Genomic DNA, 18,262 nt, shown 5'->3' with positions numbered 1-18,262 from the left:
ATAGTAAGATGGCCGAGCTGCATCGCAATGGCACCCTTCCATGGCTCCCGCTAGACTCAAAGACACAGGTTACCGTCCAGTACCGCCAAGACCATGGCGCCATGCTTCCAATGCGTGTGCACACCGTTGTGGTCTCTGTTCAGCATGATGAAGATATTTGCCTAGAGGAGATGAGAGACACCCTGAAGGAAAATGTGGTCAAAGCTGTGGTTCCATGCAGCTATTTGGATGATGACACAATCTACCATCTGCAGCCCAGCGGACAATTTGTTATTGGAGGCCCGCAGGGGGATGCCGGCCTGACGGGGCGTAAAATCATTGTTGACACTTATGGAGGCTGGGGAACCCATGGCGGTGGGGCCTTCTCTGGGAAGGATTACACCAAGGTGGACCGCTCGGCTGCTTATGCCGCATGCTGGGTGGCCAAGTCTCTGGTGAAGGCTGAGCTCTGCAGGAGAGTGTGTGTGAGATCCTTGTGGCTGCAGGCTGTGGTCAGGGAGAAACAGCAGGATTGAGGCTGTGTGTCATGTGTTCCTGACTTAATAAATGCCCACACCGGGTTGTATTTTGGACGTTCTGCCTCTGCCTCCTTGCTTGGTCGGGCCGCTCAATTGTCAGCTTCACAATCAGTCCTAACTTCCGAGAGCTTTCTGGAAGGTGCCGGTGCAGGGCGACAATGTGTCAGGTGGTGCCAATTTGCTCCTTTTTTTACCTTTTATCCGGAGAGCGTGTGAAGTTCTTTCAACAACTTCCCACTGACCCGTCCACCTGGGTTCAGCCCACTTTCTTTTGTGAACTTTCAACCTAACCCAATCACCTGGCCGTTGTAGGAGCAAACACAGTAGTGGTGGCTTAAAGCCCACTTCTGCTCCGCGCCGTCCGTTTAGATGAGCCTGGTCAGATTAATAAAAGAAGGAGTTCAAAACACCGGCATAAAAGTTATAACAATAATCTGATTTTAATGGTAAAAAACACAATACGAAATACAGAGTGCCCTGTAAACAGAGCACTCCGGGCTCCCCGCTCTACTGCCGTGCGATACAGATATCGGGACCAGCCAGTCAGAAACAGGGGGCATTTTACATGAATAAACAACAGTATATATGGACATATTTGGGGCGGAGAGTCACTTCTTATCTTCCACCGGACTCCACTCCTTTAATTTCCCAAGGAAGGTTTCACACAAACTATTCTTTCCCAGACAATCAAACATTGTACACAGATATATTGGTGCTTGAGATTATATTGGCCCCAGAAAGAACCTTGAAAATAACCTGTGTGTGTGCTGGTGGGGGGAAGTGTATGTGTGTGTGTGTGTGTGTGTGTGCTGATATCTGGGTCAGGAAGTGTATGTGTGTGTGTGTGCTGATATCTGGGTCAGGAAGTGTATGTGTGTGTGTGTGTGCTGATGGGAGGAAGTGTATGTGTGTTGTTGGAGATTTAAAGGGATATCTGATCCGCTTTTCAAATCTCCGCGCGTTCCTATGAAGCTGGTTATAATACAGGAAGGAATCCATATCTACAAAGTAACCGTTAACAATAATCTACTTTAATGGCAATATGACAATGCAATACAATCATTACAATACAACATGATATATTACAGTTATATTGTAATGCTTAAGGAGTAATGCCGGCTTACTCCTGCCCTGGTCCGCATACTGCAGAGCTACTTTCACCCGAGGGCAGCATGTGAAGAAGAGGCCGAACGCCAGGGATCCACCGGATATATACCAGAGTAAGAAGGAGGGGTTTGGTGTTAGGTCAGCTGGTCATCTCTTCAGGTCATCTCATTGGGAGACGCAACGCTGGCCAGCAGGAAACCAAACAGGCTCACTTTCCAACAAAAGGTCTCAAGGCCTGCATACCTACACCTCCCCCACAGAGCAATAAAACCCTGTTTACTCCAACCAGCCCAGAATGTTTATAGCCATTTGTAGTCCTTACATTTATGAAAGGATAAAACAGAGAAATCAATATAAAACACAAACACAGGTATTGTTTGAACAGTATTCACTTAACTGCTACTGTTGATAACCACCAGAGAAACCCAAGGGACCTCCCTTAATATCACAACCACTGTAGCTCGTTCTAAGTTGAATGCAAATCAGGACATGCTCTCACCTTCCCCCATCTTCCTTTGTCCTCAAAACACATGTCAACAGGCCCCAAATGCAGCTCACAGTTTTACCCAAATTATTCCCATTTTAAGCTTATCCATAGTTTGCTAACATGAATAAATACAAATATAACTCTACAGTGTGTGTCAGGGTCTCTGGGTCATGGAGTGTAAGTAAGAAGGTTTATATACAGGGCTGCACATAACTGGTGCGCAGGTGCGCATGCGCACCTCCGCCAAAAAAAGAGCACCGGGTCATTTGAAAAAAGGCGCATTTTCGTACCAACATTGAGAGAGAGAGAGGGAAGAGAGAAAAGAGAGAGAAGAGAGAGAGAAAGATATTTGTGAGTTACATATGAACCTATGATATGAAGTCAGGGCCGGCCCGTAGCCGCGTTATAGATGTTCGCCTAGGGCGCCAGATCTGGAGAGTCGCTGCGCTGGCAGTTCTGGGAGGGAAGAAAACATTTTTGACCGTTGGGGCTCATCCTAATGTTCGGCCTTGATGTAACAATATTCATAATTAAAGGTCCCATGTCATGGCCATTTCCACTGATCATAATTCCATTGTTGAGGTCTACTCGAATAGATTTATACTGTGTAATTTTCCAAACTCACATTGGTTTCGCATTCAGCATCTCTGTAAACTACGTGTATTCACTCTCTCCACTAAACGGCTCGTTGCAGCTCTTGCCCCCCCCCTCCCTGTGAGCCCAGTGTGCTCCGATTGGTCAGGACCAGTCGGGACGTTGTGAATCACGCTGAGCTCCGCGGAGGTGTGATTTCCTTGTTTAGCGATACACAGCCAAACTCATCCTGAGCACACACAAAGTCACAGCCGAAGTAAAAACAATAAGTGTGGCTTGATATTGAGTAAGAAAAAGGTTGATACACGCTGTGAGAATGGGTCTGCAGAGAGAATGGGTCTGCAGAGAGAATGGGTCTGCAGAGAGAATTTCGCCGCGATCCCAACTGTCTGTTATCAGCCTGCAGCCAGGGAGGAGAAATCAGCAGAGCTGCCTGCACTGAGTGTGTGAGGAAGTCCGTGGATTGGTCAATTTGGACCAATCAGCGGGGGCTTAACGTAACGGCTCCGCGGACGTAACGTAACGGCTCCACGGATTGGTCCATTTCGTTCCGGGATGACATGACATCATGATGTACCCGGAAGAATCAAATGAACAGTGACGTATCTCCAACGAGGCGTTTTGGGAGGTATTTTCTGTGTTAGAGTTTTACTCGCTACATGGTGTACTTTGAGGGTTTTGACTCTGCACACCATTTACATGCATAAAAACCTTAATAACACACAAGGGGACGGGTAATAACCGGAAAAGCATGACATGTCACCTGTAAGTAAATGTAACACCCTTTTCACCCCGGTTACACGTTTAATTTGCCCTGTACGATGGGCGCTGTAAGTGATGAAAATGGGGGATGTTGGCTTATCTGGCGCCCGCAGCTCACAGCCAAAATGCGAGTGAGCGAGGGAGGGTGCACCGGTACCGGCGCTGTTGTTATTAGAATCTGGTGCTAGCTGCTCTAACGGATATAAGAAGAAGATGTTTCTACAATAATGTGGAGGGAGAGTCCTCTCCAGTCAGACCGAGAGGCTGATAACTACAGCTCAGTGAGGTAAAGGACTCTGAGTGTTTAGATAGTTCACTTTAGTCTAAGTTCAAACGGTTTGGTCACAATTTATGCAAACACATATTTCCAAGGCACTCCTTTATAATTATTGGGATAAACAGGTTTGAAATCATTCCAATGTATACTATAGGACAGTAACCAAACATATCCTTTAAAACTGGAGAGATAAAAAAAATGCATAAATAAATGTTAAGGTAAAATAAGATATGAATGAACAACACAAATAAAATAAGTTACATTCATTTTTTATTGGCTATGGTAGGTTATTGGTTATGTTCACATACTTATTTTATTACATCCACTTGTCTAAGATGACAACAGAGACTTTCAACCCAAAACTAGCTGTTGACTTGTGGATGTAAGCAGCTAATCACAGACTCAACCAGAGAGAAAGAAGTAGGCCTACATCATCAGCTACCATGTCTGACAGAGAGGAAGACAGTGAGGAGAACAGTCAGGAGGGTAGTGATGACAGCTTGTAGGATTACTGGTCGTGCTAATGTTGTCTTGTGTTCACCTCTGCATGTGTGTTCTGTGTTCACCTCTGCACGTGTGTTCAGTGCCGTGTGTCTGGCAAATAAAGTCAAGACCCCCTCAAAAGTTATGGTTTATTTCATTTTAAGGATGAGCACCAAGCAACATCTCCAGGTGCTCCTTTGAGAACCAGGGCAAAAAAGTGATGTGCACCCCTGTTTATATATATAGGATTACTTTAAAACAGTCCCAAATAATACATGTTCACTTCAATACAGTTCAAGATAATACCTGTTTACTTTAATACAGTTTAGAACAATATCTGTTTGCTTTACCGTACAGGAGTCTCTTCTGGTGTCTCGTCTGGTGTCTCTGCAGTTCTCTGAACCTGTGTAGACAAGACTTGGATAATATTACTCAGGGCCCTGACCATAGACTGTATATATAAATGGACGTAGGGTCCGTGACGTCACCCATAGGATTCTGCAGAGTTGCCGTGAAGCCCTTAGTAGGCGGAGTCGGCCACTAACGGCTCGACGGTGTCGTCAGAGTCTAACTCCCGCCTTCTCCAAATAAGGGCAAAGAGGCGGAGCTGAGGCGGGACAGGGCGGGACCTGCTGCCAACGAGCGTGACGTTCGAGTCCTAGCTCAGGCTAAGAAGCTAAGCTACCATGCTCTCAGTATCAATCGAATGTAAAACATGATTGATGAAAGTAGTAAATCGGTCAGATTTGACCCGAAGACAACAGGAGGGTTAATGCCATATTCCCTTAGTAACGCATGAACAACTTTTACAAATATTTCTATATATCTGTGTTGGTAAATGTCATCTAGGTTGCACATTTCCTGCTGAAATACATGCATACCCAAGTCACTGCGTGGCACTTTGGTTTTGATAAAACAGTGTAGTTCCACTATATAAACGTTACATTCATAATCAAACGAGACAATCTGCAAGATAATTAGCTATTTTGTATTATTCTTAATGCTTGTCATTCACACGTTAATAAAATAAGTACCGATACATAGCAGAATAATTGTGGCGGTGTTCAGCTTAATAAGCCTTGCTCAACATCATTTATTTAGCTAATACTACAGCGGGCTGCAGGCGAACCAAGTCCGCGTTACGATGCATTCCTTGATCTCCAGTTATAACGCCGGACTACGCTGCTGGCCGAAGCTAACGGAGCCCCAGGGTGCTAGCTACGGCCGCCGGGACGCGCTAGCGAGCTAGCACCCTGCAGCCCCGTTAGCTTCGGCGGCGTGGACTCCGGCGGCCCACCCCTTTTAACATTTGCTCCCATTTAGCATTATGGGCGTCATAGCCATATAGTATAAAAGTCTTACCCAAGGCTGCATCATAAACTAAACTGTATATATGTATAAAGGGTTACGTCCTTAGCTGGCTAATAAGCTACATAACAGGCTAAGCTAACAAGCACACAAACACCTGCTAACGGGGTTAACATGTATAATATTATCATTTTACTCACCGAAAAAAGCTGAAAGTAGACTTCTTGGAAGATCTGTTAGTACATTCAAGCGCACAGCACGACATTTTAATTATCTGGTATTTGTAACAATATTCCCTAACAGGCACGATCACCACGAACACAGCTAAAGGATCAAGTACAGTAACTACAACTAACTAACGTTGTAGCCTCTATGGTTGTAGCCTAGCAGATTGGACAAGTTGCTGTTAGCTGACAGTGAGGCACGTATCTGTCAATCAAAGTGACCACGCCCTAATGTATGCACAAACTTTAAGACCTAATATAAATATAAAGAGTCGCGTTAGAAAACAATTCACTCACAGATCCATAATCATGAAGGTGGAATCTAACTATATCGATAATAAAATGTATGGAGCCAGGGGTAGAAACATGTTTTTTTCTACTGTAAAATCGGGCATTTTAACATGGGGGTCTATGGAAATTGCTCCTTTCTGCAGCCATCGCCTATCGGCCAATATATGAACTGCAGTGTGTGGCACTTCCGTATTGGCTTCCCGGCTCTACCCCACAGTTTGCCGCTTGGCCCTGACATATTCATCCACTTCAATTTGTCTGATGTCTAAAACTGGGCCACTCCCTCCTTCTCTAGGAGGCCCAGGCATTGGCCTACCAGTTAACAACTCATGGGGTGAAAGATGTGTTTTAGTACCCTCAGAAGATCTCATTGACATGAGTGCCAAAGGCAAAGCATCGACCCATTTCATGTTTGTGCCAAAAATGACTTTTGCAATTTTCCCTTTTAACCTCTTAAGCCCGGCCCGCGATACTAAAGATTACAGTTAATTTGTTTGTTCTAAACTGTATTAAAGTAAACATGTATTATTTTAAACTGTATTGAAGTGAACATGTATTATTTGGGACTGTTTTAAAGTAATCTTATATATATAACCTTCTCACTTACACTCACTGACCCAGATACCAGCCCACACACATATTCTTTTCAAGGTTCTTTCTGGGGCCAATATAATCTCAAGCACCAATATATCTGTGTACAATGTTTGATTGTCTGGGAAAGAATAGTTTGTGTGAAATATTCCTTGGGAAAGTAAAGGAGTGAAGTCAGGTGCAAGATAAAGATTGACTCTGTACTTGTTTACTTCCGAAGCTGTCACGCTCTGTTCAGAAGTAAGGCACCAATATATCTGTGTACAATGTTTGATTGTCTGGGAAAGAATAGTTTGTGTGAAATATTCCTTGGGAAAGTAAAGGAGTGAATTCAGGTGCAAGATAAAGATTGAGCCGCATTTAAGTTTATTTTGTTTTGATTTATTTGGAACCTTTATTAATGCATTTTTCTGTTTCAGTGAGAGGTGTGCTTTGCTCAGGTGAAGGGGGCGGGGCTAAGGCTTTAAATTGGAGGTGCGGTGTGTGACGGGAGTACAGCAGGCAGCAGCAATACCGTCATTGACACGCAGACGCAACCTTATGCTTAGTCAAATACAGATTATTAGGATCTGCTGTTTAAGTTTATGTTACATATTGTTTTCGTATTTTGTTTTACTGGAAATAAACGTTGAAAAGCAACTGAAACGTCCAGTGGATTGTGTACTGCGAGTCTGACACTGCTTCCGAGGCCCAAGCTCTACATATGGCCAAGAACAATAACTTTTGAGGTGAAGGTTACAAGACAAACTTTTTGGGATTTTGGCCACTACAATTAGTCAATGACGCGCTGTGATTGGAAACACGAGGACTATTGGAGGATCAAAGGGGTCGTAGGAATCTAAGACAAAGGAAACGCCGGCCAAACGCGTGGCGGACCAAACAAAGAAACACTTCGGAGGAGGTATGAGCTTTCAGATCAAATATCACTGAAGGATTATTCGTTTGGAAGAAATACCTGAAGTGTTTAGAAACAGATTTCACCGCTGACATTTGTGTTTATGGACAGTGAATCTTTTATTTGTCAACTTTCTGTGACGAAGAAAAAGAGAGCAGCGGTGAAATACAGCCTCTTATAAATGAACATATGAAGTCACCTGAGTTAAGTGTTGAAAATACAAGGATATCGGAGCCACAAGAACTGTTTCTAAACCTTTTGAAGACTTTTTGGAAGTTTATATTGGATTAAAATGGCGAGTTCTGATGAGGCGGAATCGACACCTGCAGACACGGATGAGGCTGCGGCGCAGCTGCGCTCATCAAGAACAGGAAAAGCTTCGCATTTAACACGGAGAATGAACATTGTGAACAACCTAATGACCGATAAGGAATATCTGGATGAAGTCAAAGGCAATATGTTGAAGTTTAACGAACTTTCGGTTGATTTTAAAGCATTGCATGTATCATATGCGCAAATGTTGGATGAGAGCGCAAGAAAAGAGGACGATGAGAAATGGTATCAGCCGAGATGTACGCACATAAACTCATTCCTTGCCAAAGTTACGAAATGGATAACTGACATAGAAAATGCTGATTCACTCAACTTGACTCAAGTGGAAGGTCTGCCAGCTGAAGAAGGTGCATATGCAAATGAAGGCGGCGGTCTGAGCGAGGTGGATACACACTCAGTGAGGTCCATAACATCAAGCCACTCTTCCTCCTGCTCATTACGCATCAATGCTGAGGCAGAGAGAGCAGCCTTATTGGCCAAAGCTTCTATGTTACAAGAAAAACATGCCATTGAAGAACAGGAACAAATATTACAAAAAAGAAGAGAAACACTAGAATTACACACAGAAATAGCAGCCAACACAGCCACAATTAATTATCTTAAAGACAATGAATTAGCTAGGCTTGGCCCTGTACAGGCTGAAGCAGCAGCTACCACACTGATGGATACAAAGCCAGGTATTTCACTTCATCCTTATGACAGAGGTGCTCCAGTTGTTAGGAGCAAGGCAGGCGCCCCACTTCACTTTCCCTTTTTGAATGTCCGTGAAGATAACGCACACAGTTGGCCTGATATTCATCATGAAGACAGCATTAATGATCAGCATCAGCCACAACCAACCTCAGTGCACAATATTCCACCTGTCATACCCCAAAACACACAGCCAACTCTGCCACAAGGACAAAGCCCCCCTACGCCCAGCACAGCAAAGGATCACCACATGATTCAAATACTTGAAAATCAAAGCAGCTTGACGAGGATACTTGTGAAACAACAACTTCTCTCGACACTGCCACAAGGAAATATTCCACCCTTTGATGGACACATCATGGAGTACAAGTCCTTTATTCACTCCTTTGAACATTGTATTGAAAACAAAACAGACAACAACAGAGACAGGTTGCAGTTCCTTATACAGTTCACCAGAGGCCAAGCTCAGCGGCTAGTCAAAAGCTGTGAATACATGTCTCCAGACAGAGGCTATCAGAAAGCAAAACGTTTACTGAAGGAGAACTTTGGGAACGAATACAAACTCTCTTGTGCTTACCTGGAAAAAGCTCTATCCTGGCCCCTAGTTAAATCTGAAGATTCAAGGTCGCTGCAGGATTATGCCACGTTTCTAAGGAGTTGCTGCAACGCTATGGAGGAAATGGAGTACTTGGAGGAACTAGACACAGTGTCCAACATGAGAAGCATTGTGCTTAAGCTTCCATACAAGCTCAGGGAGAGATGGCGCAGCAAAGCTTACGCACTGCAAGAGGAGCGCAGTCGTAGGGTAAGGATTTTAGACCTTGTCTATTTCATTGAAAGGCAAGCTCGCATAGCAGCAGACCCAGTTTTTGGTGACCTTCAAGACCAGTCAGCTGCCAAAGGAAAGGTGGCTGTAAAGACTAGATGTCCTGTTAAGTCGCAGATCTCAAAGGCGTATGACAGCAGTTTTGCCACAGGTGTCACTATTTCCCCAAAAGAAACAGAGCCTGAACCCTCCTGTCCCTTCTGTAGGTGCAAGCACACATTGGAACTGTGCAAACGGTTCTTTGAAGAAACACATAGGAACAAGCTGAACTTTGTAAAGATCAAGGGCATATGCTTTGGCTGTCTCTCTATTGGCCACATTAGTAGAGACTGTAAACAACGCCTCACCTGTACGTTTGCAAGCAAGCCCACCCAAGTGCCCTGCACCTCTATGTTAAAGATGGTCAGACTAAACAGACTGAAAGGCCCTCTGGTGTAGCAGGCAGAACATCAGCAGAGTTATGTGGCCACATAGGGGCCGGAGAACAAAATAATGTGCTGTCCATTGTCCCAGTGCAAGTTAAGGCAGCAAAAGGCAGTCAAGTCTTTCAAGTCTATGCCCTCCTGGACCCTGGTTCCACCGCTACCTTCTGCTCCGAAGCGCTGATGTCTAAACTCAATCTGAAAAGCAGAAAAACACATATTCTGTTAAGCACAATGAATCAGAAAAAACTGGTGCCATCTCATGTCATACCTGGAATTGAAGTTTCAGCACTGAACAGCGACAACTTCTTACCTCTTCCTGACGTTTTCACCCAGAGAGAAATGCCAGTCACCTCCAGTAGCATTCCCAACCAGAATGACTTAACGCAGTGGGCGTACCTGAATAAAGTCAAACTTCCCAGTATCAGTGCTAAAGTGGAATTATTAGTTGGCACGAATGCTCCAAAGCTGTTAGAGCCATGGGAGGTTATTAATAGCCAAGGTGAGGGTCCCTACGCAGTAAAAACTCTATTGGGGTGGGTTGTAAATGGGCCACTCAGAAATGGCGGTGAGGGCAGTACGGCAAGAGTGACTGTGAATAGGATATCTGCCACAAGTTTGGAAGAGCTTCTAATGTCACAGTACAACCAGGACGAAGTGTCATCTGAGGAAAAGCCAGAGATGTCAGTTGAGGACAAAATGTTTTTGAAAGTAGCCAGTGAGGCTACCCTGCAAAACGGACACTACAGTCTAAAGTTGCCTTTCAGGAAAGCCAATGTCAGCATGCCTAACAACCGCCAAATTGCAGAACAGCACCTGCAGGGCTTAAAAAGGAAGATAAAGAGGGACCAGCACTACAAGCAGGAATACGTTGCATTCCTCAACGACATCTTGGAGAACAACTATGCAGAGGAGGTCCCACAGGAAGATCTGACACAGTCACCCGGACACAAATGGTACATGCCACACCATGGGGTGTACCACCCCAAAAAGAAAAAGCTTAGAGTGGTTTTTGACTGTGCAGCCTCTTACCAAGGCATGTCCCTGAACACAGAGCTACTGCAGGGACCTGATCTGAATAATTATCTTGTGGGAGTCATTGTGAGATTTCGCAAAGAGCCAATTGGATTTATGGCCGACATAAAATCAATGTTCCATCAGGTCAGAATGGATAAATCTCATGTGGACTACTTGCGGGTTCTGTGGTGGCCACAAGGTGATACCAGTAAGCCCCCAAAAGAATATCGCATGCTGGTGCACATTTTTGGTGCCGTGTCCTCCCCAAGCTGTGCAATTTTTGCGCTACAAAAGACGGCTGAAGACAATGAACATGGGTTCCCACCTCAAGTAGCTGAAACTGTCCGAAGCAACTTTTATGTTGACGACTGTGTAAAGTCTGTCGCAAAAGAAACTGAAGCCATCCAGCTAGTAAAGGCCCTGTCACACTGTCCCGAAATTGACACCCGATGGACACACGAATATGGAATTGTGAATTTCGCACGAAGATGGCCCCGAACCACACACGAAGGCAACATTTACATTACATTTAAGACATACAACTGCAATGAAAGTACCAAAAACAATTATGTTACAGTACTATGATACTGTACTGATATCTTCAGACTTTGTTCTTTACTTTATCCGTCGTTATATGTAGAAAATATTACGTTTTATCCGTAATGTTGTTTCCATAACAACAACAACTTCCTGTCAACTGTCCTTCAAAATAATATATTATATCCTTTTTAGTTTCACAGAACACAAATTGGGTTATTTACATAATATGTTTGCATGATTTTGTTGTGCAATAAAACAACCCGATGGACACACGATAAAGGAAATGTTCAAATTCGGCTGTGATCGTAGCAACATCGGGCCATTCGTGAGGGCATTTTAAGCCTTCGTATGACCACCGGTGGAGTTTCTCAGGCTCCGGCAGCAACTTCGTGAGCGGTGGCTAAATCTTTGGCATGCCAAAAAATTGCCGAAGGACCTTGCGAAGGTTCATTTTCGTGTTGAATTCGTGTGTCAATTGTGCCCTTCGTAAGGCCATCGTGAGGGCATTTTGTTATCATTGGTGCCATCGGGCATTCGCCCCGATCAGAGTGAGGATGAATGCACCGATGATAACACGAAGATGACACGATTTGACAAGATGCCCTCACGATGCCTTACGAAGTTGCCGCTCACGAAGTTGCTGCCGGAGCCTGAGAAACTCCACCGGCGGTCATACGATGGCTTAAGATGCCCTCACGAATGGCCCGATGTTGCTACGATCACAGCCGAATTTGAACATTTCCTTTATCGTGTGTCCATCGGGTGTCAATTTCGGGACAGTGTGACAGGGCCTTAAAGGACCTCACTTCATTATGCAGAAGAGGCGGGTTTCAGCTGACCCAGTGGGTTAGAAACAGCAGAGCAGTTCTGGCCTCCATCCCCACAGAGCAAAGGGCAAAGGATGTTAGGACTTTGGATCTCGACAAAGACAGTCTCCCCATTGAAAGAACATTGGGTTTGCAGTGGGGTGTGGACTCTGACAATTTCCAGTTTAACATCCATCTCAACCAGAAGCCACATACACGAAGAGGAATACTTTCAGTTGTAAGTTCAATCTTTGATCCACTCGGCTTTCTGGCTCCTCTGATTCTCCCAGCCAAGCAGTTGCTACAAGAGCTCTGCCAGAGAGGTTTTGGGTGGGACGAACCTTTGCCCCAGACTATATCAGATAAATGGATCGAATGGATAGCAAGTCTGGAGAGGATAAAACACTTCCAAATGCCTCGCTGTCTGAAGCCAAAGAACTATGGAACACACACGTTTGCACAGCTGCATCACTTCTCAGACGCCAGTGATAATGGCTATGGCTCAGTAAGCTACATCAGGCAGGTTAACATTCAGGATGTTGTTCATGTTGCCTTTGTCCTAGGAAAATCCAGAGTCCTTCCTTTAAAGCACATCACAGTACCGCGGCTGGAGTTGGCAGCTGCAACACTGTTGGTGAAGGTGGACAAAATGCTGAGGAAAGAACTACACATGGACTTACACCCCTCAGTCTTCTGGACGGATAGCCAAACAGTACTCAAGTACATTGGTAATGACTACACTAGGTTTAAGACTTATTTTGCCAACAGAGTGTCACTGATTCGTGACAATAGTGAATGGTCTCAATGGAGATATGTAAGCAGCAAGGAAAATCCTGCTGATGACGCCTCGAGAGGAATGAGTGCAGTCAAATTTATGCAGCAAAAAAGATGGATACATGCCCCAGAGTTCCTATGGAAGCCAAAGGAAAGTTGGCCTGTGGAAAAATCATTGACCTCCGAGCCATTGTTGCAAAATGACCCAGAGGTCAGGAAAAACGCTGCTGTATTCACAACAGTGGCAAGCATTGAAACTCCCACAGACCGTCTTATTTCATACTTCTCTGATTGGAAGAGGCTACTTAAAGCAGTGGCATGGTACCTCAAGGTGAAAAATGCTCTGATGTTGACCGTCAAAGACCGTAAAGAGCTTTCCTCAGGTCCCATCACCACCCGCTCGAGCAGCCAAAAGGTGAGCACTGAGCTAAGCGCTTTCAGATCCACACTTGGTGGACAACTCCTCACAGTGGAAGACCTCTCACAGGCAGAGAGGTCAGTCATCACCTATGTTCAAAAGCAATCTTTCCCAGTGGAAATGGCAGCGCTGGAAACCGCTCCATTTAGAGTGCAGAAGAGTAGTAAGATCTGTAGGCTTGATCCTATACTGGATGAAGGCATCATGAGAGTAGGCGGCCGCCTACACAGATCTGCAATGCCTGATGAGACCAAGCACCCTTATATTCTGCCCAAAGATGCTCACACTTCAGTTCTCCTACTACGACACATCCACGAACGCTCTGGACACAGCGGGAGAAACTACTTGCTTTCAGAGCTCCGTAAAAAGTACTGGATTTTAAAGGGAAACTCAGCAGCAAGGAAAATAGTCTCAAAGTGTGTTGTGTGTCGGCGTGTGAGAGGCAAGACAGGTGAGCAGAAAATGGCCGATTTGCCACAAGAAATAATCCTACCTGACCTCCCTCCTTTCACCAACGTCGGATTGGACTATTTTGGACCGCTTAAAGTGAAGCGAGGAAGGAGTATGGTTAAACGGTATGGAGCCCTGTTTACCTGCATGAGTAGCAGAGCTGTACATCTGGAGGTGGCTTACTCGTTAGACACAGACTCATGTATTCATGCTCTGAGAAGATTTGTTTGCAGGAGAGGTCAGGTTAAGCATATCAGATCGGACAACGGTACAAACCTGGTGGGGGCCCAAACTGAGCTCAAAAAGGCCATGAGTTCACTAAACGAAGGGAAAATCCAAGGCGCTTTGCACCCTGAAGGAATCCAGTGGAGTTTCAATCCACCGGCAGCCTCACATTATGGTGGAGTCTGGGAAAGACTCATAAGATCTGTCCGTCAGGTGCTGACCTCCACTCTCCATCAGCAAACCCTCGACGATGAAGGCCTACAAACCATCTTCTGCGAGGTAGAGTCCATTCTCAATAACCGTCCTCTCTCCACCGTGTCCTCCGATCCACACGACCTGGAACCACTGACTCCCAATCACATCCTCCTGCTAAAAACGCAACCTATCCTACCTCCGGGAACGTTTCAGAGATCTGACCTCTATGCCAGGTGCCGCTGGAAGCAGGTCCAGTACATGGCGGATCTGTTCTGGCATAGATGGACACAGGAATACCTTCTGCTGCTCCAAGAGAGACATAAATGGAACACAGTGAGGAAAAACTTTAGCGTTGGAGATGTCGTCCTGGTAGTTGACCCAACTGCTCCACGGGGGTCGTGGCCATTAGGCAGAGTACTGGAGACCAAGCCTGATGCAAGAGGTCTGACCCGTACAGTGAAGCTCCAGACGAAAACCTCCATTATCGATAGGCCCATAGCTAAACTGTGCCGCCTCCTGGAGACGGACGAATAATAGGTCTTCTTAAACATCAATAAGGGATGTAATGTATATACTTTCTTTTTCTAAATTCATTATTCATTGGTCGTTTTACGGCTCCCTTTTTGCTAATTTGGGTAATTGATTCTGAGAGAACAATTAGGGGCCGGTGTGTAGGAGCCGCATTTAAGTTTATTTTGTTTTGATTTATTTGGAACCTTTATTAATGCATTTTTCTGTTTCAGTGAGAGGTGTGCTTTGCTCAGGTGAAGGGGGCGAGGCTTTAAATTGGAGGTGCGGTGTGTGACGGGAGAGCAGCAGGCAGCAACAATACCGTCATTGACACAACCTTATGCTTAGTCAAATACAGATTATTAGGATCTGCTGTTTAAGTTTATGTTACATATTGTTTTCGTATTTTGTTTTACTGGAAATAAACGTTGAAAAGCAACTGAAACGTCCAGTGGATTGTGTACTGCGAGTCTGACACTGCTTCCGAGGCCCAAGCTCTACATGTGGCCAAGAACAATAACTTTTGAGGTGAAGGTTACAAGACAAACTTTTTGGGATTTTGGCCACTACACTGTCCTTGTTTACTTCCGAAGCTGTCACACTCTGTTCAGAAGTAAAATACTTTTTACCAGAACTCTGATTCGCTGTATTGGACCCGACCAGAAGTGAATCCAACCAGTAAGAACACCTAGGGGAGTGAGCAACTGACACAACTCCTCCCCACGGACTCTCTGATTCGCTTAGGAGTAAAATGGGACGGAAGAGCCGACACAACTCCGCCCCAAATATGTCTATATATACTGATGTTTATTCATGCACAATGCCCCCTGTTTCTGACTGGCTGGTCCCGATATCTGTATCGCACGGCAGTAGAACTGGGAGTCCAGAGTACTCTGTAACTTCTATTGGTGTTTTTTACCATTAAAATCAGATTATTGTTATAACTTTTATTCCGGTGTTTTGAACTCCTTCTCTTATTAATCTGACCAGGCTCATCTAACGGACGGCGCGGAGCGGAGGTGGGCTTTAAGCCACCACCACTGTGTTTGCTCCTACAATTCCGGGGGGAAAAACGCATCACTGCAGAATACAGCGTCTGGGGCAGTGGCGTAGCCACCATAGGGCCTGAGTGGGCCCAGGCCCACCCAGTTTTCTCATTGGCCCACCCTGAGAAAGCTTCGGTGTAATTTTAATTTTTTTTATTATTATTATAAAAAAATGTATTCACCCATTGAGAATATCCAAGAATTCAAAGTGAAATTCAAGTGAACAAATATCGAGTTGAATTAATGTTGTATGTGTTATCCTCTGAACCAAACTCATTTACGGTAAAAACTGATTGTTGGTTCCGGCGCGCGCCATAATAATGATAATAACGTGAGAGAAGCAGAGAGCTATACCTGCAAAATAAATTATGGCTCAAAGGTCACTTATGAACTTTGGTTTTTAAAAAAAAAGCCAGACTGCAAGAAGAACCCCCACTGCCCTCATCTAGCAGCGATCCAGCAGGGCCAGGCTCTACGACTCAGACTAGTCCGGACTCGGAGACTGTTACGGCCGCTTGCTCCACGGCGCTAGCAGTGCTCCCTCCTGCTCCTGGTCGTCAGCAGCATGAAGCAGGTGTACTCATTCTGTCTGCAATTGATGAACCGCCTTCACAGCCACAATTAAAGAAGTTCCCTTACACACTTAATTATGGGAAAGCAAGGTGCTTCTCATCGAGGTGGTATGGAGATTTTCCCTGGGTGGAATATAGCACAAGTACAGACGCGCTTTTCTGCAAAATGTGCAGACATTTCCCCAGCCCAGGTCCAGGAGCTGAAGGTATATTCACGAGGGATGGCTATCAAGACTGCGTAAGTCTTTGGAGAGACATGAAAAAAGCGAGGCCCACTGCAAGTCAATGAGCAGGTTTGAAGGCTACAGGGGAACCCACAATTAGGGGGAATGTTGTTGACCAAATGAACCAGGAGGCACATGATCATGACTTTATAGAAAGAAATTGGAAGCATCTTAAAGTCGTCCTTGTTATTGCGCTGTTCTGTGCCAAACAAGACATCTCTCTATGTGGACACAGGGAAACCAAGGAAGATCTCAATAACGGTAACTTCCTAGAATTATTTGAATTCATGTGTAAATATGATCCGGAGATCAAAGCTCGTCTTGACGAGTTGCCCAAAAATGCGACTCTATTGAGCCCTGTGGAGAATTGAAGATTATATTCATCTTAATGTCACCCATATATAAGAGGTGTGTTGCATCATGTTATCACTAATATAGGTGTGGTTTTATACATTCCTGTGGGAAATAAGGAGCAGGTTTGCAGGACAGGAGACTAGAGGGGGGAGGGGAGCAGAGAGGGAAGTCGGAAAAATGTGTGTGTGTGTGAAAGCCGACGTGGTGACGTCATGAGTAGGTTTTTTTAGAGGAAGCACTGGCAGCCAGCGGACGGAGGGAGATGCCTGGAATAATCTTTGACAACTAAAACCAGGATCCTAAAACTGAAAGGTAAAACGGATGCCTGTTTCTATCGAAGGTCTGTAATTGGCTAAATTTTAGAGTTGTCAAAGATATTTCCCAGTGTCATAGTATTGACGGTATGATGCAATACATATTTTAGCGTAGGTAAGTTATAAAATAAATAAAGCAACGGTTAAAAGCTTCGTAGATTTTTCAGAATCATACGGCTAAACTCGTTAGCTACAAGTGAAGCAGCGAAGTATTTTCAGCGTCAGGTATTGAGTCTCTGACGGCTGGACGGGCATAGCGTCTCTAGCTTAGTGGATATATTGAGTTCTCACAGGCTGTACTTCCTGGGGGGGTCAAATGGTAGTATTGAGTCTCCATCCGTGACCAATCTGAATAATACTTTCCAGTCTCATAGGAACTGCAGTTGTATTATATGTAAAAAATCCAAGAGGAGATTTTCTGGCTTTGAATAGCATCTGTCATGTTGCACGTAGAGTCCCTGTAAGGTATTTTAGCAGAGTTGTGGTGAACAGTGTTATGGAAATCTAAAAACCCCAATACTGTAGAGTACAAGTCAGAAAACAAATAAATGGTGAACCAGACAGAGTTGTCTTTCTGGTGATGTTTATTCGAACAAACATCAGATACAATAAAATATAGACACAGGTCTCACAGAGTATAGGATAGTCTGCGCGAGTGTGCGCAGTTCAATATGATAGCAAAGCTTATATTGAGGAAAGGGTGGGAAGGTGAAGAAATCTGTCTTCACACGGTCACATTGTTATTAGACACATGTCCTTGAGCTGTAGATCTCAGGAAAGGCAAGTTCTCCTGTGACTATGTGTGAGTTATAATAGCAGCTGTGGCCTTGAAGTAGAGTAACAAGAGGCAAACAGCACATCTAACCAAAATGAGAAGCATTTGGTTACTTTGAACATATAAGGAATATAATAAAAATGTCCACTACATTCTCCCCTTTTGATCATACTTGATCAATAAAAAAACAAAGGACAGGATAGACTGATATAACACATCCATGAATACACTCCA

At 44.7% G+C, this 18,262-nt stretch overlaps 1 protein-coding gene across 1 annotated transcript in view; it reads left to right on the top strand.

Moving 5' to 3' along the window:
* LOC117560190 (S-adenosylmethionine synthase-like) overlaps positions 1 to 6,403 on the top strand; it is a 6,950-nt gene extending 547 nt beyond the window's left edge. The window contains exons 1-2 of the mRNA XM_034237007.1: positions 1 to 464; positions 6,347 to 6,403. The exon at positions 1 to 464 is cut by the window's left edge and continues 547 nt beyond it. Coding sequence (XP_034092898.1) covers positions 1 to 464; positions 6,347 to 6,403 — 521 coding nt within the window. The remainder of the gene's footprint in view (positions 465 to 6,346) is intronic.
* The last annotated feature ends 11,859 nt before the right edge of the window (positions 6,404 to 18,262 follow it).

This window comes from Gymnodraco acuticeps, unplaced genomic scaffold (assembly GCF_902827175.1).
Source record: "Gymnodraco acuticeps unplaced genomic scaffold, fGymAcu1.1, whole genome shotgun sequence".
NCBI lineage: Eukaryota > Metazoa > Chordata > Actinopteri > Perciformes > Bathydraconidae > Gymnodraco > Gymnodraco acuticeps.
The sequence above is the reverse complement of the archived record's forward strand: the minus strand, read 5'-3'. Positions and strand labels throughout refer to the sequence as shown.